Genomic DNA, 24348 nt, shown 5'->3' on the forward strand with positions numbered 1-24348 from the left:
TGTATAGGGGAGACAGGGGTTATAGCAGGCCAAAGTACTGTATAGGGGAGACAGGGGTTATAGCAGGTCAAAGTACAGTATAGGGGAGACAGGGGTTATAGCAGGCCAAGGTACTGTATAGGGGAGACAGGGGTTATAGCATGCCAAAGCAATCCTCTGACATATGTTGATGAACCTTAATGAAGCCAGGCTCCAGTTCTCTGTAGTACTCTATGAGGAGTATTAGCTAGTTAGGGGTTGGAGCAGGCCTGGCTGCCCATCCAAAGGCCTATCATGGCAGGGGGCCAGTCCATTAAGTCCAGGGCACAGATTCATAAAGCATCTCAGAGTAGGAGTCCTACCGATCTATGATCAGGTCCTCCCAGACTGTCCATGTAATCTCATTCATTATCTGAATGGCCAAACTGATCCTCGATCAGATGGATAGGGGCGCAGACATGGCCTTGGCATCTGTGTGTTTTAAACACAGCCGTGTCTGCCTGGTCTCTTTGCTTACACAGAGCATATGGCTGGAAGGAACGGCTCTCTGTTGAAATGCATCTTTCTGGATACATTAGGCACCATAGAACAAAGGAGAACATTCATTCTACACACATAGGAATTTAATAAGTACTTTTTATCAAACATTTCTCCGTCAAGTAAGTGGTAGTGAGTGTGCAAGGATACAGAATATACAACAGAAGCACTATTCCTTAGCAACAGCATCCTGTTAACGTTGGAGACCCTTCCTGTCCATCTAAGGTCGGTTTTGATACAAGTTGCTATCTGCCTTTCTTAGCTCGTCTGTATGTCCCGTTGCTCCTTTTTTAAAACTCTTGTTGAATTACCGTGTGTGTGGTTTGAACCTCTCCCCTGCCGTAGGTGGTACAGTGTGCCCACTTCATGCCCCACATCGGCAGTGGAGAGGAGGTGTGTCTGGCGTACAGCCAGCTGGTCCAGACCCTGGATGAGTTGGTCCGGAGGGTCTTCTCTGAGTGGAGTCAGTCTCTGGACCGACAGAGTCTCAAGAGGCTGGACCAGCCACTCATGGTGCGCTGCAAGGAGAAACAGGGCATGCTGGACATCAACTTCGACAAGTGGGTTCATACCGGAGGACACACACACGCACACACACACACTCGGAAGATGGAGGAGAGTTTTAGGAGAGTTTTCGCAAACGCAGACAGGCGGTTAGAGGACGCGTCACAGCACACGTGGATATTCTCAGGCTCACACGCCCTACTGACATAAAGACGCACGCCGGGGACTCTCGCTCCCCTCGACACAAACACCTTCTGTATCAGACCTCAGTCATGTGAACACTCCCTGTCCTTGGTTGTGTGTAGGAACATGCTGCAGATGTTCAATGAGGTCCACTACTGGGAGCGTCTGCTGTTCGAGATCCCCCACTACGTCTCTGACGTCTACCAGAGGAGAGAGGAGCTCCGCAGCATGAGGGAGAGTGTCCTGCTGGTGGTACGAGACTACAACCGGTACAGACACACACACACGCAGGCACGCACACACACAGATGTACGCAGACGCGTACGAACGCACACACGCACACACGCGCGAGCGCACACACACGCTGTACCTAAGTCTCTCACATCCTTGCTCAGTACGAGGCAATTTGGACTTTAAGCCTCTGTATACACAGTGCCTGGGACCCTGCAAAGTTCAGCACACCCAACACTGCTTGAAACTGAACACACACACACACACACACTGCGAAACACTTCAGATTGAAGCACACTCAGAGTGGATGTGAATTAGCACGTGGCAGGCCATGCATAGCATAATGCTCACAACTTACTGTGAGAAGAGTCCTAGCCGTAGGTCAAGTGTGTGCATACTGCATCAACAAACTGTGTGTTAGTGTTTATCTATGTCCCTGTAATTAGGGTGTCCATCCACTCTGCCCAAACAAGCTTTGGTGATGAAATTTCACTTCATTATGTTATAAAATACATTTCACTAAGACAAATATGATTGTTCACATTCTGGATCGTTCAGTGGGGTCTTTCACTATCATATCATTAACATTATATCTAAAAAGTTGGATTTCGTCATCTAATACTTCTGCTAATGAACACCGAGCTCAGTCGACAGCGGTGCGCTTTCTCGCAGCGACTTATGAGGATTTTATACATTGTGGTCATTTGCAAAGTTGTTTCTGCTGGTCGCAAAAAGCCAAATGAACTGAGTGAAATGTAAAAGGCTTTGAAAATCAACAGCTTGTGGTACGCTCCGTGCCCCGTTGACATTTCACAGAGCTACGCTTGTTTTTGTGAGAAGTCTTCGAAAAAGAACAGGAATTTCACATTAATATGAAAAGCGTATACTAAAATATGAAAATACTACATGTCATGTCTCAAAATCGATATCAGTCTTACTTCTATATGGTTTTATGTCCTTCCGGATTCCAGAAGAAAGATGACAGTTTCAATGGTGAGCCTGTCAAGTAGCCTTAACTCTCTCACAGCATCCAGTCTAGTTGACACAGCATCCAGTCTAGTTGACACAGCATCCAACCTAGCTGACACAGCATCCAGTCTAATTGACACAGCATCCAGCCTAGCTGACACAGCATCCAGCCTAGTTGACACAGCATCCAGCCTAGTTGACACAGCATCCAACCTAGCTGACACAGAATCCAGCCTAGCTGACACAGCATCCAGTCTAATTGACACAGCATCCAGTCTAATTGACACAGCATCCAGCCTAGCTGACACAGCATCCAGCCTAGCTGACACAGCATCCAGCCTAGTTGACACAGCATCCAACCTAGCTGACACAGAATCCAGCCTAGCTGACACAGCATCCAGTCTAATTGACACAGCATCCAGTCTAATTGACACAGCATCCAGCCTAGCTGACACAGCATCCAGTCTAATTGACACAGCATCCAGCCTAGCTGACACAGCATCCAGCCTAGCTGACACAGCATCCAGTCTAGTTGACACAGCATCCAGTCTAATTGACACAGCATCCAGCCTAGTTGACACAGCATCCAGCCTAGCTGACACAGAATCCAGCCTAGCTGACACAGCATCCAGCCTAGTTGACACAGCATCCAGCCTAGTTGACACAGCATCCAGTCTAGTTGACACAGCATCCAGCCTAGCTGACACAGAATCCAGCCTAGTAGACACAGCATCCAGCCTAGCTGACACAGCATCCAGCCTAGCTGACACAGCATCCAGCCTAGCTGACACAGCATCCAGCCTAGTTGACACAGCATCCAGCCTAGCTGACACAGCATCCAGCCTAGCTGACACAGCATCCAGCCTAGCTGACACAGCATCCAGCCTAGCTGACACAGAATCCAGCCTAGTTGACACAGAATCCAGCCTAGTTGACACAGCATCCAGCCTAGCTGACACAGCATCCAGCCTAGTTGACACAGCATCCAGCCTAGTTGACACAGCATCCAGCCTAGTTGACACAGCATCCAGCCTAGCTGACACAGCATCCAGCCTAGTTGACACAGAATCCAGCCTAGTTGACACAGCATCCAGCCTAGCTGACACAGCATCCAGCCTAGTTGACACAGCATCCAGCCTAGCTGACACAGCATCCAGCCTAGCTGACACAGCATCCAGCCTAGCTGACACAGCATCCAGCCTAGTTGACACAGCATCCAGCCTAGCTGACACAGCATCCAGCGTAATAGCTTTTTTCCAGATTTCCGACCAGTATCTACACAGTTAACATTATTTTACCCATTGGTCAAAATATGCTTTTTTGATTGGACATCCTACTGTAATACAGTATTTAGTGACCCAGACTATTTCTGTTAAACAATACAGTGCAGGAAATGAATTGAAGAAAAGACCACCAATATTATCATGTTTATATAAACACTAATGTTTGGTCCGTGTGTGTGTCCTGCGTGTGTCTATACTGTATTTATGTGTGTGTGTGTGTGTGTGTGTGTGTGTCAGGATCATCGCGTCACTGTCTGCTGAAGAGCTGGGTTTGTTCCGGGAGCGAATCCGTTTCCTGGACAAGAAGATCCAGCCAGGTCTCTCCAAGCTGCTCTGGTCCTCTAAAGGAGCGTCCAGCTTCTTCATCAAAGACTGCAGGCTGCACGCCAGCAAGGTCAGGACACACCATGATAAAACACACACCGACTGATAGATCAGAGAAAGGGTGTAAAGTATTGGTCACCAACCTTGAGATGGATAGAGACGTTTTGCTGTCGGCTTTCTCTAGCCCTTTTGATCCATTATAAGCTTTTATAGGCCAGTTGAATCAAGTTTTAGCATGTTTGGCGGGAACAAAAACCTGCGTACTCTGATGCTCTCTCGGACCAGGGTTGGTAGCCAGTGGGTTAGAAGTACACTACTGTGCTGTGCTCCAGGGCCCAGGGTTTAGATGTGAAGCCGTAACCCATGTAGATACAGTACAGCAACAGGATGTGGGTTCATTTGGCTCCCTGCTTTTACAAACCACCTTCATCACACGCACACACACACACACACACACACAGAGCACAGACTGTATCCCGTTGTCTTCCTTCTGCGGTCAGCATTTTCTAGACCAATAAACATCTGAATCTGGGAAACAAATTCAGCAGAATTCAGCCGCTAGCAGAAAACAGCAGACACTGACACAAAAACACCCAGCCAGGCTGGCCGCAGTTCAATTTAAGCCATGATGCATGGAGTGTTATGAGGCATTACTGTTGGATCCAATGCACAGAGGGCTGTGTGTGATGGACTGTATGTGCTTTTGTGTGTGTGCGTGTGCGTGTGCGTGCGTGCGTGCGTGTGTGCGTGTGTATGCGCGTAATAGACTCAGAGGGCTTCTATTCTCCTCAACCACCGGGATCAAATGATCTCCAGAGGGAAAAGAAGGAGTGAGGAGGGATAGACGGGAAGGTGGAGAGGGGTGATAGAGTATAAATACACATAACCCTCCTGCGTTTCATTTTTATTCCATTCCAATGCCATATAAGGCTGCATTATAAAACAGGGGGATGGTTGTTTGATTCATGGGTAATTGTATAGTAAGCGATACAGGACACAGGAGAGTTGCAGTGAATAGCCTGGTTTCAGATCAGTTTGTGCTGTCTTGCCAACAGCAATGCCCATAGGAGTTGTCAAGACAGCACAAACAGACCTGGGACCAGGCTAGGTTCGGGGTGTAATGCTGAAATACTAGCTGTAGTATAATGAATGCTTTGCCAACGTTATGGAGTTGCATTGTATTGGATGCTAAGTTACACTACGATGCTTGATAATGAATGATAATGAATGCCTTGCCAACATTGTATTGGATGCTACGATGCTAAGCTACGGTACGATGCTACAGTGCTACAGTATAATAATGAGTGCCTTGGCTTCCAGAGAGACAGTATGGGGGCTCAGTGTTCAAGACAGGTTGAGCAGCAGCAGCATGCGTAATGAACACTAACACTCATTGGCAAGGATTCATGCCACCGCAACACGCCCCTCTCCCCTGTCTCCCCTCTCTCTCAAGGGGTTTAAGATCAGGTTTGCGTCGAGCCAATGTCAAGATCTGTCGAGCCCAAAGTCAAAAACTCAGTGAGCGCTGTCTTCCGTGTTGTAGGTAGGTAGATGGGGAGAGAGGGTGTGAGAGGGAGAGTGAGCGAGAGGAAGAGAGCTCTGAACTGACTCAGAACAGCCCCCCCATCCCTATTATCCTCCCTCCACCTCCACCCCGCTCCCTCTCTCTCTCTCTCTCTCTCTCTCTCTCTCTCTCTCTCTCTCTCTCTCTCAGAGGATTATTCTGCGCGGCAGGCCTTATCCCCATGAAAGCCGTAAAATCCGGAGATCGGCGCTAGGATCTGGAGTTCTGAGTGAGAGACGGATTTGCTCTCCGTCTGAATTAGGTCCGGCTGCCGAGGCAATATGAGAGAGCCAGTCATCTCCGCAGCTCCCCTCCTCTTCTCTCTTCCACAAATTGAAAAGGAAACTGCTGGATGTATGTTCTATTCTGTTTGGCCACAGCCTGATGCTGTCATGATAAGACCTGTCTCTGGTAATTCAAACCAGAAGAGTTAGTGTTGGTGGAAATGGTGGAGCGTGATTCCTATGTAATAAAGCTCGCCTGCTTCGATCCTAGAAGTGAAGCGGGGGATGGAAAGGGACACTGCTGGGAAAGTACCATGGGTTCTGTATTCATCCATCTTTCCCCAGTTGCTTCTATTCCTCTTTATCTCCTCTCCTCTCCTCTCCTCTCCTCTCCTCTCCTCTCCTCTCCTCTCCTCTCCTCTCCTCTCCTCTCCTCTCCTCTCCTCTCCTCTCCTCTCCTCTCCTCTCCTCTCCTCCAAATTAACCATCACACACCTAACCTCCTCTCCCCTCCCTATCAGATCCAGCTCATCGTGGATGAGTACAAGGCAGCCAACCTGGCCATCTCCCGTCAGTGTGGTCTGATCAGTGAGCTGCTGCTTGTGCGTGTGGATGGGAAGACAGTGTACAGGGACCTGGAGTTTGAGGGGGACCAGCAGGCCCACCAGCAAGCCCAGCTCCAGCGGCTCCACTCAGCACACCAGGACATCGTAGCCATCATGTCCCGGGTCTACGAGACCTTCCGCACAGACGGACCAGAGGTGTGTGGTGTAGTGATGCGCGGGTTGAATCGGTTATATCTGCGGGACGGGTGGGCTTAGGGTCATTAAATATTGTGTGGGTGAAGGGCGGGTTGACTAAAGAGAAAACAATACCTTAAAAAAATGTATAAATGTATCGTTCATGTGCAATTTATATCTATAGGCTACATTGAGGTTTTTCTTTCATGATTTTAGGTTATCTGGCATTCGTGCATAAGCCTAAGCTTTAGGGCCTGACTGTACGGACGCCAAATAGCCTACAGCCAATTATCAAACGTTTTTGGAAACGGGCAGAAAAAGTTCACGTCGATCCACTGAGGCAAAAAGGACAATGTCGGAGTTTAATTCAGTAAGAGAAAAGCTGTGAAATGGAGAGTTGAAGATGTTTGGGAAAGATTTGGTGAAGTGGTAAACTAGGACGATGGCAGTGCCCGGCTATGTTATGTGTGATGTTGTGCGTCGCCATACAAATTCGCCAGTCACAAGACGAGGACTTCAAATAGGCCTACGGCACGTCAAGGGAACTGCAGCCTACTGTTCAGATGGGTTAAATGGAAACTGAAATCAGGACACTGACTGTAGGTCTATAACCTCTCACATAGCCTAAATATGAACTCCTGCAGAACTAAGCATTTCTCGCAGTATAATGACACACCAAATATAGACTACATTTTGACTCGGGAACAGGAGTGGAGAAATATGATTGATTTCTTTCAGCATCTTGAGAGAATTCGAATGCATAGTTAGATACAGTCTGTAGAGGTGCTATCAGCATCATTAAAGCTGATCGTATTTCAACCGCAATAAAATATGCATCCAAGCCGAACTGAAATCTTAACTGAAACATGTTGGGTCGTTTTCACAGGTTTCTATTTCCCTACAGGTCAGACTGATGCTTTTGGACACTTTGCACAGGAAATATTTCCAGTTTTGTTGAGTTATTTCATTTTGACAAAGAAAAAATGACCGCTGTCGATTTATGACATTATTCTGATGAACAAGGGCTTGTTTAGTCTTCTAGGGCAACATATAGGCTAATGCCAGAAGAGAAGCTGCGTGTATCCAATTATAGACAAGTTGACTAACAAATAGCCTGCCAACATTTCTGAAATTATAAACAGAAGCTTCTAAATCAGGCCCCAAAAAATCCTGCACCCCCTGTCAGGAAATCATTCTGCCGTCTCTGACTGTAGCCTACAGCGCATTTTCTATATTAGTGGGTTAGGGTCAGATTTTATCACATAGTCGGGCGGATTGTGTGTGTGTGTGTGTGTGTGCGTGTGCGTGTGCGTGTGGGAGGGTACCTATTCCTTGCTAGTTTTTGCTTCCCTACTTTTTGTGCTAATTTGTACTCACAAATAGTGGCTAGCAAGATACAATTATGGGGTAATTTCATTATAGAAAATGAAAACTGTTCATCTAGAAAATCACTTCATTTAGAACTTCACCTGTGGAACAAATTATGAATAGATGACATTAAGTGGTTGAGTGAATGTATGATGGACAGATAATAGTAGGTGTGTGTGTGTGTGTGTGTGTGTGTGTGTGTGTGTGTGTGTGTGTGTGTGTGTCCCAGGTCCAGCAGCACTGGGTTGTGTACACGGAGAAGATGGACAGCATGGTGGAGGAGGCACTACGTCTCAACATCAAGTGGTCCTTACAGGAGCTGTCCAAGGCCATCAACGGAGACAGCAAGACTTCCCCCAACCCCCTCTTCAGGGTGCAGGTGGTACTACGCCAGGAGGCCCCTGGGGCCACCTCACAGGTAAAGGGACACACAGGTCACACGCGCGCACACAAACAGAGAAACATGCATTGCCCACACACACTCAATCACTCAATCACATACACACACACACACAGTTTTTAACACTCATGTATATGCATTGCAGATTGTAATAGACTTCCAAGCAGTTCTCGAGACATATATTTTGTTCACGTACACACTTACCAGGGATTCTAGCAATATTACTCCTACTCGTACTAACCTCGGTTTGAAGGCGAACAATGTTATCCATTCTCAGTGTAGGATGCCATGTGATTTTGTAGCATTTCCAAGGTCTGAGTCACAGTGAGAGACACAGCCAGACAGGTCGTCAACTCGGCCCTATTTAGAATACAATGGAAGAGAACATCCTTTGTCCTTGTCTAACAGACGCAGAGCTCTACGCAGCGCAAGTTATTTTACGTATTAAGATAGCATTATAAATCAAAACAGAACACCAAGAGTCTCCCTTGCTCTCTCCCTCTTTCTCTCTTTTTCTCTCTCCCTCCCTCTCTCCCTCTTTTACTCTCCCTCTTTCTCCCTCTCTCTCTCCCTCTTTCTCTCTCTCTCGCGCTTTCTCCCTCTCTCTCTCCCTCTTTCTCTCTCTCTCGCACTCTCTCCCTCTCTCTCTCCCTCTTTCTCCCTCTCTCTCTCTCCCTCTTTCTCTCTCCCTCTTTCTCCCTCTCTCTCCCTCTCTCTCTCTCTCTCCCTCTTTTTCTCTCTCCCTCTCTCTTTTTCTCTCTCTCCCTCCCTCTCTCCCTCTTTTACTCTCCCTCTTTCTCCCTCTCTCTCTCCCTCTTTCTCTCTCTCGCACTCTCTCCCTCTTTCTCTCTCTCCCTCTTTCTCTCTCTTTCTCTCTCCCTCTCTCTCTTTCTCTCTCTCTCTCCCTCTCTCTCCCTCTCTCTCTCCCTCTCTCTCTCTCCCTCTCTCTCTCCCTCTCCTTCTCGCACTCCTCTCTCTCCACACTTTATAAATCAGCCGTGACAAATGATTTATGCTTTGTGTATGTACAATATCTGCATCGTTGATAGGCTAGGAGGGTGTGGTTCAGAAAGCATGAACCTTTTGGTATTCTTTATACAGGAGGATTAATTTATGTTATTACAAATAAAAAAGATTAAAGTCATATTTTATAAAAAAGGAATGTAGAGTTTTGGGGAAAATGATAGCAGGAGAGCTCGTTGGGTCTTTAAGCCTAGAGGCAAAAATTATTGGTGTGTGTGTGTGTGTGTGTGTGTGTGTGTGTGTGTGTGTGTGTGTGTGTGTGTGTGTGTGTGTGTGTGTGTGTGTGTGTGTGTGTGTGTGTGTGTGTGTGTGTGTGTGTGTGTGTGTGTGTGTGTGTGTCCAACAGGTGGAGTTCTCCCCCACTCTACAGAAACTGGCTCAGATCGTGAACAACATCAGTTGTCAGCTGATCGGCACCATCTCTGTGTTCAAACGCCTCCCGGACCTCCTCACACGCAGACGCTCACAGAGGAAACCTGTACGCTGCATCATAGGTAACAGACCTCACACGCAGACAGAGGTTAGAGACCCCTCTCGCTGTTCCACGCCTCCTCCTCCTCGACCCATCCTTATGTTCAGTTCTCTTTATTTTCACTTCTGACCCCTCACCTCTCCTCCACTCTCCTCACCTCACCCCGTCCGTCTTTCATTTCTCACTCCTTCTCTTCACCATATCCTCTTTTCTCTCCTACTCTTCATTTGCACTCCATCCCACTTTTACTCCTCACCCCTCACTTCACCCCCCCCCGTCCATTTATCCTCACTCCTCTTCACGCCACGCTCTTGTTACCATACCTCCTCCTCTTCATCCACTGCTCCTTCACCCTGACCTTATTCTCTCCCTCCATTCTAACCCCATTCCCCTCCTACCATTCTCTTCATCCTATCCTCATCTGTCCATTTTAAGCAGCTCTCCCGTCAGCTGTCTCCGGGTTTGATTGACAGCTGGTCGTCCACAGGGAGTATCTAGGCTTTGGCTTTAATCAAACAGTCAGGAGATGGTGGACTGGAGCAGGTCAGAGGTAGCCCCTCTCCATAGCTCTGTGTGTGTGTGTGTGTGTGTGTGTGTGTGTGTGTGTGTGTGTGTGTGTGTGTGTGTGTGTGTGTGTGTGTGTGTGTGTGTGTGTGTGTGTGTGTGTGTGTGTGTGTGTGTGTGTGTGTGTTTGTCTCTATCGAGGGGGAATGCTCTTACAGCTACTGCTGTTAGCTCCTGAAACCCAATCAGCATAGTGTAGTTGATCCCTAGTGACACGCGCCGGGCTGTTAAACATGTTCACTCATGAAAAGCCTTTTCTAACACGTGTAAGTGCCTGTTACAATGTGTCAAAGGTGTGTCAACTCACTGTATTTAACTACGAATGTGTGGAAGCATGCACTATGTAGTCGAGTGTACAGTTACTGTATGTATCTACCATATGGTGAGCTTGTGGTAGAAGGTGCCCCTATCCACAGATCTCGGATCAGGTCAACATATTCCAAGTTACAACCATAACCGTCGTCATTGATTTATCCAGGCATGTCTCATTGAGATAAAAATCTATTTGGCCAGAGAGGATCGACCGAATACAAAAATATCTGTATCAGTTCGGGGCTTCTACTTACTCCATATGGAATCCTCTCTGTCTCTCTCTCTCTCTCTCTCTTTCTCTCCCTCCCCAGAGCAGGATAAGGACAATTCAATAATAACTGATCCTAGAAATATAATTTGCTTTGGCCTATTTTATATGGTAATTCCCCTTTCTCTCCTTCTCTAACCCCAGAACAAGATGAGGAGATCGGTAAGATTCAGGCAGCGGTAGCAGCAGGAATGACGGCCAACGCAGGCCACCTGCAGGCTTACCTGAAGACCTGGGACAAACACAGAGAGATCTGGGAGATCAACAAGGACCCCTTCATCAGGAGATACCAGCGTCTCAACCCCCCCGTGTCCTCGTTCGACGCCGACATCGCCAGGTTTGACCCTCTAACAGCTGTGGGGGGGGGTGTTGCCAGATCGGTGTTTTCTTTAGCTTTAGCGAGCTCTGTTGTTCACTGGAATGAGTTACGGTGGTGTTGGCTAAAATAAGAACAGATCTGGCGAACAGGTCATCTACCTCAACAGGGTTGGAAGGTTAGAAGTCACAGATCTAGGATCAGCTTAAGCTACAGAACGGACCTAAGATACATAGCCGCGGGAAGATGTTTTGATACAATACCTAATGTGATCAGTAGCCTAAGCATAGGACAAGATTCAGTAATAGTAGTCACTGCAGGCTAAAGTAAATTAAAATCAATTTACCAAAATGATATAATTACTCTTATCTATACAGAAATAAATAAAACCATTCTCAGCAATAGAGGATCATTGGCTTCTTTCAAATCACAAATCTGTTGGCCTATATGCCTAGCAGCCTGTAATTTGGGCTGCTTGCTTGGCAATAGGCCTAGCTGGGGATACATAGTCAGCTGGACAACTGAAGTAATTCAACTGAAACGTATCTACCGCATTTAATCAACCTGAAACATCCACAGCACCCAGGGGGTTAACTGCCTTACTCAGTGGTGGAACAACAGATTTTTACTTTGTCAGCTCAGGGATTTGATCCAGCTACCTTTCAGTTACTGGCCCAACACTCTAACCACTAGGCTACCTGCCTAGTGTGATGTCAGTGAAAAGCAATGCATCTATAATATGTGTGAAGATAATGTGTCTTGAGTATCATTTGAAATGTTGAGACAAGAAGAAGGGAAGGCGAGGAGAGGGGAGGGGTGGGTGGCCAAGACATTGGATCTTCTCTCTCCAGAATGCGCTCAGTTCCCCAGAATGTGCTTAGCTGTCTCCCACCAATTCTTGTGCATTCATAGTTTTTTATTGTGTTAATTGTTTGACCTTTGATTGCTTATTTTGGATGAATTCCCCATTACATATCCTGAGTGTTCGAAACATTAGGAATACCTTGACATAGACCAGGGGAATCCAGGTGAAAGCTGTGATCCCTTATTGATGTCACTTGTTAAATCCACTTCAATCAGTGTAGATCAGCGGTTCCCAAACTAGAGGTGGCGCCTTGACCCAGGCCGCACCTGACCGTTGCACTTGAGTCATTCCCACAGTGAATGGCTAAGCCTGCTACGTTATGAAACCACACGCTATTGCAGTGACTTTGATATTACCGGCCACAACTGATATGGTGAAAAACAATGTGTGGGGAGGCAGAGGCACAGAAACTCACATCGATACCTTTAACAGATAACACTGTGAAACTAAGAATTGATGCTGTAGCTAACAATCAAGAGGACACTGACTGAACCACTGGAATTCCTCACCTTATGCCCTCCAAATGGACGTTAGCTGTGAGGGCCGAGATGCCCGTGCATTGACTTTTGTTCTCTGTACATGTCGGGGGATGCTATTCACCAGGACATATTGTTCTGTCTCACGATTCCCGAGCCTGAAACGGCATAGGGGATGTTCAGTGTGCTGCGTGGCTGTATTTGCGAAAAACAGATTCCATGGGATCAAATGGTGGGCTTTTGCACAGATGGGGCTCCATCTATCATGGGACGGCGGGCAGGCCTCTGTACTCTAGTTATGAATGTATCTCCCTCTGCCATATGGACTCATTTTATGATACACCCACTGAGCTAGAATGGATACACCGAGAGCAACTGGTGGGCAAAAAAGCTGAGCGCAGAACTCGGAGATGCGCGGCAGGTAACTTTGATTGTTAACTACATCACGCCCGCCTGTTCGCAAAACTATGTGGAGGCATGGGATCAGAGCAGGACGATGTTCTATTTCACAACAAGGCTTGGTGGTTATTGAGGGGGAGTGTTGGAAATATGTTTTTAATTGGGAGAAGAACTGTTGTGTAAAAAACTGTCTCCGTGCCTATGTAACAGACATTTGGGAAACTGAACGAACCGAACTCAAGCATGCAGGGTAAATACAAAAAAATGATACAGATGAGTGACCGAATCAGCGAAATCCATTTGAATGTGATACAGGCTCAGTTGACATGCCGGTAAGTGAAACCGAACAGCTGATGGAGCTGTCATGTGACTGAATGCTGCAGACAGCGCATTCACGTGTCATTATGGAAGAGTTTTGGTCCCTCCGAGCATTAAAACACATGGTACGCTGATTCAGTGCTCTCGTCTGCATTCAAATAAATATCGATCCAGGTTGGAGGTGACAGGAGAGATGAGGTGCACACTGTCGACCACGCCCCCTGACTTTGAGAAGCTCCGACGCGACATGCATCAACCATCTCATTAGTGGTGGTGAGATAAGAGAAATGATTTCAGACTCATTTGCAATTGACTATAATAGCCCCACATTAAATGTATATGATGGTGAGTTGAGAATACAATCAGAAATACTGTTAGAATGTTTTGAAATTGACTGCCATAGCCCCAATTAAAAAAGTAAACATTGGCTGTTTATTTACATCATTTTTTTTTTTACATGATTGTGGTCGCGAGAATTTTCGGATATCAAAATGGGGTTGCAGGCCGTAAAGGTTTGGGAACCACTGGTGTTGACAAAGGGGAGGAGACAGGTTAAAGAAGGATTTTTAAGCCTTGAGACAATTGAGACATGGATTGTGTATGTGTGTGTCATTCAGAGGGTGAATGGGCAAGACAAAAGATCTAAGTGCCTTTGAACGGGGTGTGGTAGTAGGTGCCAGGCGCACCGGTTTGTGTCAAGAATTGCAACGCTGCTGGGGTTTTCATGCTTGACCGTTTCCTGTGTGTATCAAGAATGGTCCACCACCCAAAGGACATCCAGCCAACTTGACACAGCTGTGGGAAGCATTAGAGTCAACATGGGACAGCATCCCTGTTGAATGCTTTCAACACCTTGTAGAGTCCATATCTCAACGAATTGAAACCGTTCTGAGGGCAAAAGGGGTGCGACTCAATATTAGGAAGGTGTTCTTAATGTTTTGTACACTCAGTGTATGTCACCAGTAGTACATTTACTGTTAATCCTCATCATTTGGTTACATACATTTATGTTAATGCATGGATTAATTAGGCCTACAGTCACGTTGCTACACATGTGAGAAACAAGTTTGGGTTTATTTCATACAATTAGTTTCGTCATTTCTTCCATTGTATTTTGTTTGGAGAGCTTCATGTGGTCATGTGTCTGGTTTCTCTGTCCTCTAAATGTTGACGGAGCTGACGGCGCCCGGAGCACGCTTAGAAGTAGGCCAACTGGCCTGCTCTGTGCAAATGGTAGAAAGTGCCCGTTTGGGGATGTCTGATTTCTGTTTGTCTGAACTCACCACCACTAAGCTGAGGTTCTCAGTTGTTTCTTCTTTACCTCACACAGTAAGTCAATAAAGTCCGTTTTTTTTATTAAATCCATTGTGAATGATAATAGTTCCTCGCCATATTTGAAAAATCTTTTCTAGCACTGCCCCTCGATAATCACCAGGCCTCGGTGTGAAAGATCTATATGTAATGCTCTGAGGATCCCATGTAGCCAGTGGAAACGTCATAAAATACCTGAACACATTTCCTATTGCGCAAAAACAGCTGCGTCTGTGCAAAAACAGCTGAGTCTGTCTCAAGCTCACTGGCCCGGGAAACTCTGACCGCCTGGAATAGGCTAGTAGCCCAGAATAGGCTAGTTGATACAATGTTGCACTTCACTAGCGATAGCTCAAGTCCTGACAGATAGAAAGGGAGGCAGACAGGCGGAGTAGAGAGATGAATGCGATTGAAAGAACCTGCATTTTCAGTTTTTATTTGTCAGCTTTATGTATTTGTACTTAGTTGACAATGGAAGTAATAGGCCTACTGCTACATTGGCCAAAAGGCTATCTCTTAGTTCCATGCGTTCATTTCTTTAACCACCAATGGATCGTGGTGTATCAACGTGTCCGTATGACAGAGGCTGGTGCTCTTCCATTAGTTGAATTTTAACTTTTAGATTTTTATCATTTCAATTCCCATTTGTATTATTAACCACGTGACAATGATTTTGAGAAACAAAAACGTTATTATTGAAATGAAACTATTCCACGAAACTGGCACGCAGCTCGGTAGAAATGGCAGGATCAATTGTAAGCTTCCCTCATCTTGAAACTCATAAACACACCCGCCGCCTAGGAATAGACCATTGTGAACAGAGCGCACATTTCTTTGTACTGCATAATGGCAATGGGGGTGTGTGTGAGAGAGAGAGAGAGAGAGAGAGAGAGAGAGAGAGAGAGAGAGAGAGAGAGAGAGAGAGAGAGAGAGAGAGAGAGAGAGAGAGAGAGAGAGAGAGAGAGAGAGAGAGAGAGAGAGAGAGAGAGAGAGAGAGAGAGAGAGAGAGAGAGAGAGAGAGAGAGAGAGAGAGAGAGAGATATAACGAGAGCGGTGTTGTAACTAAGATTGAGCCTATTAAAACTGAGCACAAATGAACAGCTATGAGCTCCATCGCAGAGAAAAGCGATCGGCTCGATCCAGCACCAGTTGGTGGAATGCGGCACTTGTTGGGCTGTGCCCTACACTGTGTTGCTTGCCAGACTAGTGGGCTTGTACACTTACGTGTTTGACATGGGCAGGAGCAGGCCTGCGAGGGCGAGAGAATGCCTTGTTCCTAATTTCATATTGTTCCCATTCCCTTTATGCCAAGTTTAGAATAGAGGTGGAAGACTATTGTGAGTGCTGCTCCAGATCACTTGATATCCACCACAAGAGGGAGAGAAGAGGAAGAGAGAGGGGGAGAGAGACTAACTCAACTGTCTATCATACAACAGAGCGCGTGTGACTCCAACCCCCCACAACTGAATAGATCAGAACATATCATGAGAGCACTGCTTACAAAACAGAGCTGAGAGCTCACCGTGCAGAATGGGGCCCATGCTTTTCTCTCTCCCCTACTCCAATCGCATTATCATTTATATCAATAATGCAACGGATAAATAGTTGAATCGTTTTTTATTGCAACAACACAAATGCAGCACAAATTCTTGCAGTTTTACCATCTTACCACCAGGGGTAAGATGGTATCCCTGGTGGTAAGCACCCCTACTTCCCGCGGGTGTGTTTATATCAAATCAAATCAATTCAAATTGTATTTGTCACATGCGCCGAATACAACCTGAAATGCTTACTTACAAGCCCTTAACAAACACTGCTTTAAGAAGTGTTAAATAAAAAATAGAAAATAAAAGTTACAAATAATTCAACAGCACAAGTAAAATAACAATATCGAGACTATATACAGGGGATACCGGTACAGAATCACCGTTAGTCGAGGTAATTGAGGTAATATTTACAAGAGGGGTCTGGGTAGCCCTTTGATTAGCTTTTCAGGAGTCTTATGGCTTGGGGGTAGAAGCTGTTAAGAAGCCTTTTGGACCTAGACTTGGCACTCCGGTACCGCTTGTCGTGCGGTAGCAGAGAGAACAGTCTGACTAGAGTGGCTGGAGTCTGACAATTTTTAGGGCCTTCCTCTGACACCGCCTGGTATAGGGGTCCTGGATGGCAGGAAGCTTGGCCCCAGTGATGTACTGGGCCATACGCACTACACTCTGTAGTGCCTTGTGGTCGGAGGTTGCCATACTAGTCAGTGATGCAACCAGTCAGGATGCTCTCGATGGTGCCAGCATCGGGGCGGCAGATAGCCTAGTGGTTAGAGCGTTGGGCCAGTAACCGAAAGGTTGCTAGATTGAATTCCCGAGCTGACAAGGTAAAAATCTGTCGTTCTGCCCCTGGACAAGGCAGTTAACCCACTGTTCCTAGTCAGTCATTGTAAATAAGAATTTGTTCTTAGCTGACTTGCCTAGTTAAATTTAAAAAATCTAGGAGCAGGTTCGTTCTACTCCCATGAGAATGGATAGAGAAGTGAGAGGGTCCAAACCAGACCCAACTGTCCCTGTATCCTCGCTGTTTAACATATACAGTTGAAGTTGGAAGTTTACATACACCTTAGCCAAATACATTTAAACTCAATTTTTTACAATTCCTGACGTTTAATCCTAGTAAAAATTCCGTCTTAGGTCAGTTAGGATCACCACTTTATTTTAACCTCTTACATCTAGACGTTCCGCTAGCGGAACACCTGCTCCAATATCCAATGATAGGCGTGGCGCGAATTACAAATTCCTCAAAAATACAAAAACTTCCATTTTTCAAACATATGACTATTTTACAGCATTTTAAAGACAAGACTCTCCTTTATCTAACCACACTGTCCGATTTCAAAAAGGCTTTACAGCGAAAGCAAAACATTAGATTATGTCAGCAGAGTACCCAGCCAGAAATAATCAGACACCCATTTTTCAAGCTAGCATATAATGTCACAAAAAACAAAACCACAGCTAAATGCAGCACTAACCTTTGATGATCTTCATCAGATGACACGCCTAGGACATTATGTTATACAATACATGCATGTTTTGTTCAATCAAGTTCATATTTATATCAAAAAACAGCTTTTTACATTAGCATGTGACGTTCAGAACTAGCATACCCCCCCGCAAACTTCCGGTGAATTTACTAAATTACTCACGATAAACGTTCACAAAAAAAACATAACAATTATTTTAAGAATTATAGATACAGAACTCCTCTATGCACTCGCTATGTCCGATTTTAAAATAGCTTTTCGGTGAAAGCACATTTTGCAATATTCTGAGTAGATAGCCCAGCCATCACGGCTAGCTATTTTGACACCCATTAAGTTTAGCCCTGACCAAACTCCGATTTACTATTAGAAAAGTTTGATTACCTTTGGTGTTCTTCGTCAGAATGCACTCCCAGGACTGCTACTTCAATAACAAATGTTGGTTTGGTTCAAAATAATCCATAGTTATATCCAAATAGCGGCGTTTTGTTCGTGCGTTCAAGACACTATCCGAATGGTAAATAAGGGTCACGAGCACGACGCAGTTCGTGACAAAAAAATTCTAAATATTCCATTACCGTACTTCGAAGCATGTAAACCGCTGTTTAAAATAAATTTTTATGCCATTTTTCTCGTAAAAAAGCGATAATATTCCGACCGGGAAAGCGTGTTTACATACAAAGAGAGAGAAAATAAAAGCATGGGATCCCCCCACGAGCCTGAGTCTCATAGTACTGTGACCGGCCACTATCCAAATGCGCTACTGTTTTTCAACCAGGGCCTGCAAAGCCACGATTCAGCTTTTTGCCGCCTTCTGAGAGCCCATGGGAGTCGTAGGAAGTGTCACGTAACAGCAGAGATCCCCTGTTTTGGATAGAGATAATCAAGAAGGCCAAGAAATGGTCAGACAGGGTACTTCCTGTACAGAATTTTCTCAGGTTTTGGCCTGCCAAATGAGTTCTGTTATACTCACAGACACCATTCAAACAGTTTTAGAAACTTTGGAGTGTTTTCTATCCAAAGCTAATAATTATATGCATATTCTAGTTTCTGGGCAGGAGTAATAATCAGATTAAATCGGGTACGTTTTTTATCCGGCCGTGAAAATACTGCCCCCTAGCCATAATTAAGATTGTGAAATGTCAGAATAATAGTTGAGAGAATTATTTATTTCAGCTTTTATTTTTTTCATCACATTCCCAGTGGGTCAGAAGTTTACATACACTCAATTAGTATTTGGTAGCATTCCCTTTAAATTGTTTAACTTGGGTCAAACGTTTTGGTTAGCGTTCCACAAGCTTCCCACAATAAGTTGGGTGAATTTTGGCCCATTCCTCCTGACAGAGCTGGTGTAACTGAGTCAGGTTTGTAGGCCTCCTTGCTTGCACACGCCTTTTCAGTTCTGCCCACAAATGTTCTATAGGATTGAGGTCAGGGCTTTGTGATGGCCACTCCAATACCTTGACTTTGTTGTTCTTAAGCTATTTTGCCACAACTTTGGAAGTATGCTTGGGGTCATTGTCCATTTGGAAGACCCATTTGCGACCAAGCTTTAACTTCCTGACTGATGTCTTGAGATGTTGCTTAAATATATCCACATAATTGTCCTGCCTCATGATGCCATCTATTTTGTGAAGTGCACCAGTCTGTCCTGTAACAAAGCACCCCCACAACATGATTCTGCCACCCCGTGCTTCACGGTTAGGATGGTGTTCTTCGGCTTGCAAGCCTCCCCCGTTTCCCTCCAAACATAACGATGGTCATTATGGCCAAATGGTTATATATATTTTTGTTTCATCAAACCAGAGGACATTTCTCCAAAAAGTACAATCTTTGTCCCCATGTGCAGTTGCAAAACGTAGTCTGGCTTTTTTATGGCGGTTTTGGAGCAGTGGCTTCTTCCTTGCTGAGCGGCCTTTCAGGTTATGTCGATATAGGACTCGTTTTACTGTGGATATAGATACTTTTGTACCTGTTTCCTCCAGCATCTTCACAAGGTCCTTTGCTGTTGTTCTGGGATTGATTTGCACTTTTCGCACCAAAGTACATTCATCTCTTGGAAACAGAACTTGTTTCCTTCCTGAGTGGGATGACGGCTGCATGGTCCCATGGTGTTTATACTTGCATACTATTGTTTGTACAGATGAACGTGGTACCTTCAGGCATTTTGAAATTACTCCCAAGGATGAACCAGACTTGTGGAGGTCTACAATTTTTTTTCTGAGGTCTTGGCTGATTTCTTCAGATTTTCCCATGATTTCAAGCAAAGAGGCACTGAGCTTGAAGGTAGGCCTTGAAATACATCGACTGGTACACCTCCAATTGACTCAAATGTTGTCAATTAGCCTGTCAGAAGCTTCTAAAGATATGACATAATTTTCTGTTTAAAGGCACAGTCAACTTAGTGTATGTCAACTTCTGACCCACTGGAATTGTGATACAGTGAATGATAAGTGAACTAATCTGTCTGTGAACAATTGTTGGAAAAATTATTTGTGTCATGCACAAAGTAGATGTCCTAACCGACTTGCCAAAACTATCGTTTGTTAACAAGAAATTTGTGGAGTGGTTGAAAATCGAGTTTTAATGACTCCAACCTTAGTGTATGTAAACTTCCGACTTCAACTCTATAGCCTGTCATATGGATGTGCATGGTAAACATGTTGGAGACTAGCGAGAGACAGTGAGATATTGTCTTATGGATTTGTCTGGGATAGTGCGATGTAAATCGTTGGAGAGTCAACACTCCATGTTTGTACATTACACGCTGGTCTGGCTCAGCAGGTTCCTATTGGCCCTTGTCAATAGAACAATCAGACCATGTTGCTTTAATCCTTTTGTGGTCTTGACTTTTGTTTGATGGTAATTCATTTAGCATTGTATTTTAGTGTTTACCGTATTATACAGATAATTATGTTAGTAAACAAAGTAGAATCTTTAGGCTACAGAGGAACAGTGTACCGGTTCCTATTGAAGTCAAAGTACGGTCTTTATCCTTTACGTGTACTTACAAATATTTCTCTCTTTCCTCCCCTCACCCCTCTCCTCCCCCAGGTACACGGAGGTGGCCAACAACGTTCAGAAGGAGGAGACGGTGTTGAGTGTTCAGTTTGTGTTGCTGGACTGTGCTCCCCTGAAGTTCAGCCTGGTGCAGCACTGTAACGAGTGGCAGGGCAAGTTCACCCAGCTGCTCAGCCTCATGGCCAGCACCAGGCTCAAAGAGCTGCACGTCTTTCTGCAGGAGAACGCTCTCAGGTGGGTGGGGAAGGTGGGTGGTGGAGGGTGGGGCCAGGAGTGTGTGGGTTCCACTTTATAAAAGGTTAATGAAGAGTTTATGGGCCTTAAAGTTGAAAGTGGGAGCATGTGTGTCTGGTGGAAAGGCATATGTGCAGCATATAGCTAGATTATAGGCCTTTTGACGTGTGACCTGTCTTAAACGTTTTATCTGCAGACGTCTTCAGAGTCCAGAAGATGTGTACTGTATGTGCTGCTAGTGAATGAGAAGGGTCAATTAACTATTATGTGTGTGTCCAGGCTGAGCCAGCCCCCTCAGTCCCTGGTGGAGCTGGGTGAGAGTCTGAAGCTACTGGAGACACTACAGGGAGACCTTCAGAAGATAGAGAGTCAGATCCCTCCCATCCATGAACAGTTTGCTATCCTGGAGAAGTACGAGGTCACCGTGGACCAGGCTGTGAGTAGCGCGACAGACGGACGGACGCACACCCACCCACCCACCCCCTGTTTTAACCCCCCCCCCCCTTTCTCTCTGTCTCTCTCTCTCCCCAGGTCCATGAGATGTTGGAGGCTCTGAATGGGGAGTGGGTGTGGTTCCAACAGGTGGTGATAGACAGTGACATCATGTTGAAGAAACACAAGGACAAGTTCAAGAGCAGCCTTATCTTCTCAGCAGAGGAGTTTAAGAAGAAAATGCAGATTACTGTCCAGACCTTCAGCAGCTCAGGTCATCTGCTAGCACAAAAAGCCGTACACAGATATCTCACAAACAGCTGTACACAGATATCTCACAAACAGCCGTACACAGATATCTCACAAACAGCCGTACACAGATATCTCACAAACAGCCATACACAGATGTCTCACAAACAGCCATACACAGATGTCTCACAAACAGCCATACACAGATGTCTCACAAACAGCCATACACAGATGTCTCACAAACAGCCATACACAGATATCTCACAAACAGCCATATACAGATATCTCACAAACAGCCATACATACACCAGGCAGATTATTTTCCAGTACTTCTGCACACCAGGGTTAGGGTCAATTCCATTCCATTTTCAGTTGAATTCCTGTTAAGGAATATACATTTCCGGGTAATAAATTCCATCCCTGAATTGGAATTTCAATTCATCTCCTGTTTTACGTCAGACGGTGTCACTCCTACGCGACGCTCATCCCTCAACCTGTCTGTCTTGTAGGACATAGAACTCATATTCACATTTGGAATATTCCAGAGCTTCCGCCATTCAACAGTGAAAACATAGTTGCAACTGTTTTATATCACTGCGTTTTCATATGACTCTCCATGAAATAAGCAGAATAACTAGCAAAAATGATTAAAAAAACGTTGTGATAGTGATTTCAAAGTTTGAAATTTTGAGAAATTCTTCACAAAGTCTGTGCAAGGATGTCGGTCGCCAATGCAGTGACTTGATTAGCTGCTTAGCTAACTTTTGTAGCTGCTAGTTTACTGACATAGCTAAACGTTAGTTAGTTAGCTAGCTAGCTCTTCCTTTAACAGTTACTGATATGAAAAGCTTGCTTAGCCTGTTTGAATTACCCTGAAGTTGTTGACATGCAGCCCCAGAATTAGGAGGAATTGTTATCAGAAATGTGTCCATAAGTCAGCATGTTTCTCCACTATAGCTACCATGTAACTTTGTATCGTTGGGTCAGCTAGCACTACAGTAGCTTACTAGCTAGTTTTTGTTGGAAGCATTCAACATTGTGTGTGCAGCACTAGCTAAGTAGGTATCTGGTTGGTTAGCATCGTTTCAGTGCCTGGTTCAGCTAGCAAGCTAAATGTTGGACAAATTCATGCTAGCTTTCGTGCCCATTGTCAAACTTCTGAAATACTGCTCCATAAAACACAAATGTTCTTAGCTGGATGTAAAATGGTGGGACTAAGACTTGCTCAACAGAAACATGTCCACATTATTGACAGATTTATTGTTCTAGCTTAGATAGATTTTGAGACAGAAATGGGGTTCAGCAACAGACGATGTCGCCTAGGTAATATTTTTGAACGTTAGACAGCCCATTGTAGCTGGACTACTCTTGATCTATCCCACTGTCCTTTGCGAGAAACGAGACAGATCAAATCAAATCAAATCAAATTTATTTTTATATAGCCCTTCGTACATCAGCTGATATTCTCAAAGTGCTGTACAGAAACCCAGCCTAAAACCCCAAACAGCAAGCAAAGCATGTGAAAGAAGCACGGTGGCTAGGAAAAACTCCCTAGGAAAAACTCCCTAGAAAGGCCAAAAACCTAGGAAGAAACCTAGAGAGGAACCAGGCTATGAGGGGTGGCCAGTCCTCTTCTGGCTGTGCAGGGTGGATATTATAACAGAACATGGTCAAAATGTTAAAATGTTAAAATGTTCATAAATGACCAGCATGGTCAAATAATAATAATCATAGTAGTTGTCGAGGGTGCAACAAGCACGTCCGGTGAACAGGTCAGGGTTCCATAGCCGCAGGCAGAACAGTTGAAACTGGAGCAGCAGCACGGCCAGGTGGACTGGGGACAGCAAGGAGTCATCATACCAGGTAGTCCTGAGGCATGGTCCTAGGGCTCAGGTCCTCCGAGAGAAAGACAGAAAGAGAGAAAGAGAGAATTAGAGAGAGCATATTTAAATACACACAGGACACCGGATAAGACAAGAGAAATACTCCAGATGTAACAGACTGACCCTAGCCCCCGACACATAAACTACTGCAGCATAAATACTGGAGGCTGAGACAGGAGGGATCAGAAGACACTGTGGCCCCATCCGATGATACCCCGGACAGGGCCAAACAGGCAGGATATAACCCCACCCACTTTGCCAAAGCACAGGCCCCACACCACTAGAGGGATGTCTCCAACCACCAACTTACCGTCCTAAGACAAGGCCGAGTATAGCCCACAACGATCTCCGCCATGGCACAACCCAAGGGGGGGCGCCAACCCAGACAGGAAGACCACGTCAGTGACTCAACCCACTCAAGTGACGCACCCCTCCCATGGACGGCATGGAAGAACACCGGTAGGCCAGTGACTCAGCCCCTGTAAAAGGGTTAGAGGCAGAGAATCCCAGTGGAAAGAGGGGAACCGGCAAGGCAGAGACAGCAAGGGCGGTTCGTTGCTCCAGCCTTTCCGTTCACCTTCACACTCCTGGGCCAGACTATACTTAATCATAGGACCTACTGAAGAGATAAGTCTTCAGTAAAGACTTAAAGGTTGAGACTGAGTCTGCGTCTCTCACATTGGTAGGCAGACCATTCCATAAAAATGGAGCTCTATAGGAGAAAGCCCTACCTCCAGCCGTTTGCTTAGAAATTCTAGGGACAATTAGGAGGCCTGCGTCTTGTGACCGTAGCGTACGTGTAGGTATGTACGGCAGGACCAAATCGGAAAGATAGGTAGGAGCAAGCCCATGTAATGCTTTGTAGGTTAGC

The 24348-nt window shown here is 45.5% G+C and overlaps 1 protein-coding gene across 1 annotated transcript in view; it reads left to right on the forward strand.

Annotated features, from left to right (window-relative positions):
- The window catches only part of dnah2 (dynein, axonemal, heavy chain 2), a 208258-nt gene that overhangs the window by 46523 nt on the left and 137387 nt on the right, over positions 1–24348 (forward strand). The window contains 10 exon segments of the mRNA XM_014206991.2: positions 862–1076; positions 1326–1472; positions 3924–4080; positions 6320–6559; positions 8136–8324; positions 9676–9823; positions 11090–11282; positions 20713–20913; positions 21193–21349; positions 21445–21619. Of these exon segments, the coding sequence (XP_014062466.2) occupies positions 862–1076; positions 1326–1472; positions 3924–4080; positions 6320–6559; positions 8136–8324; positions 9676–9823; positions 11090–11282; positions 20713–20913; positions 21193–21349; positions 21445–21619 (1822 nt within the window).

The sequence above is a fragment of the Salmo salar genome, chromosome ssa07, assembly GCF_905237065.1.
Source record: "Salmo salar chromosome ssa07, Ssal_v3.1, whole genome shotgun sequence".
NCBI lineage: Eukaryota > Metazoa > Chordata > Actinopteri > Salmoniformes > Salmonidae > Salmo > Salmo salar.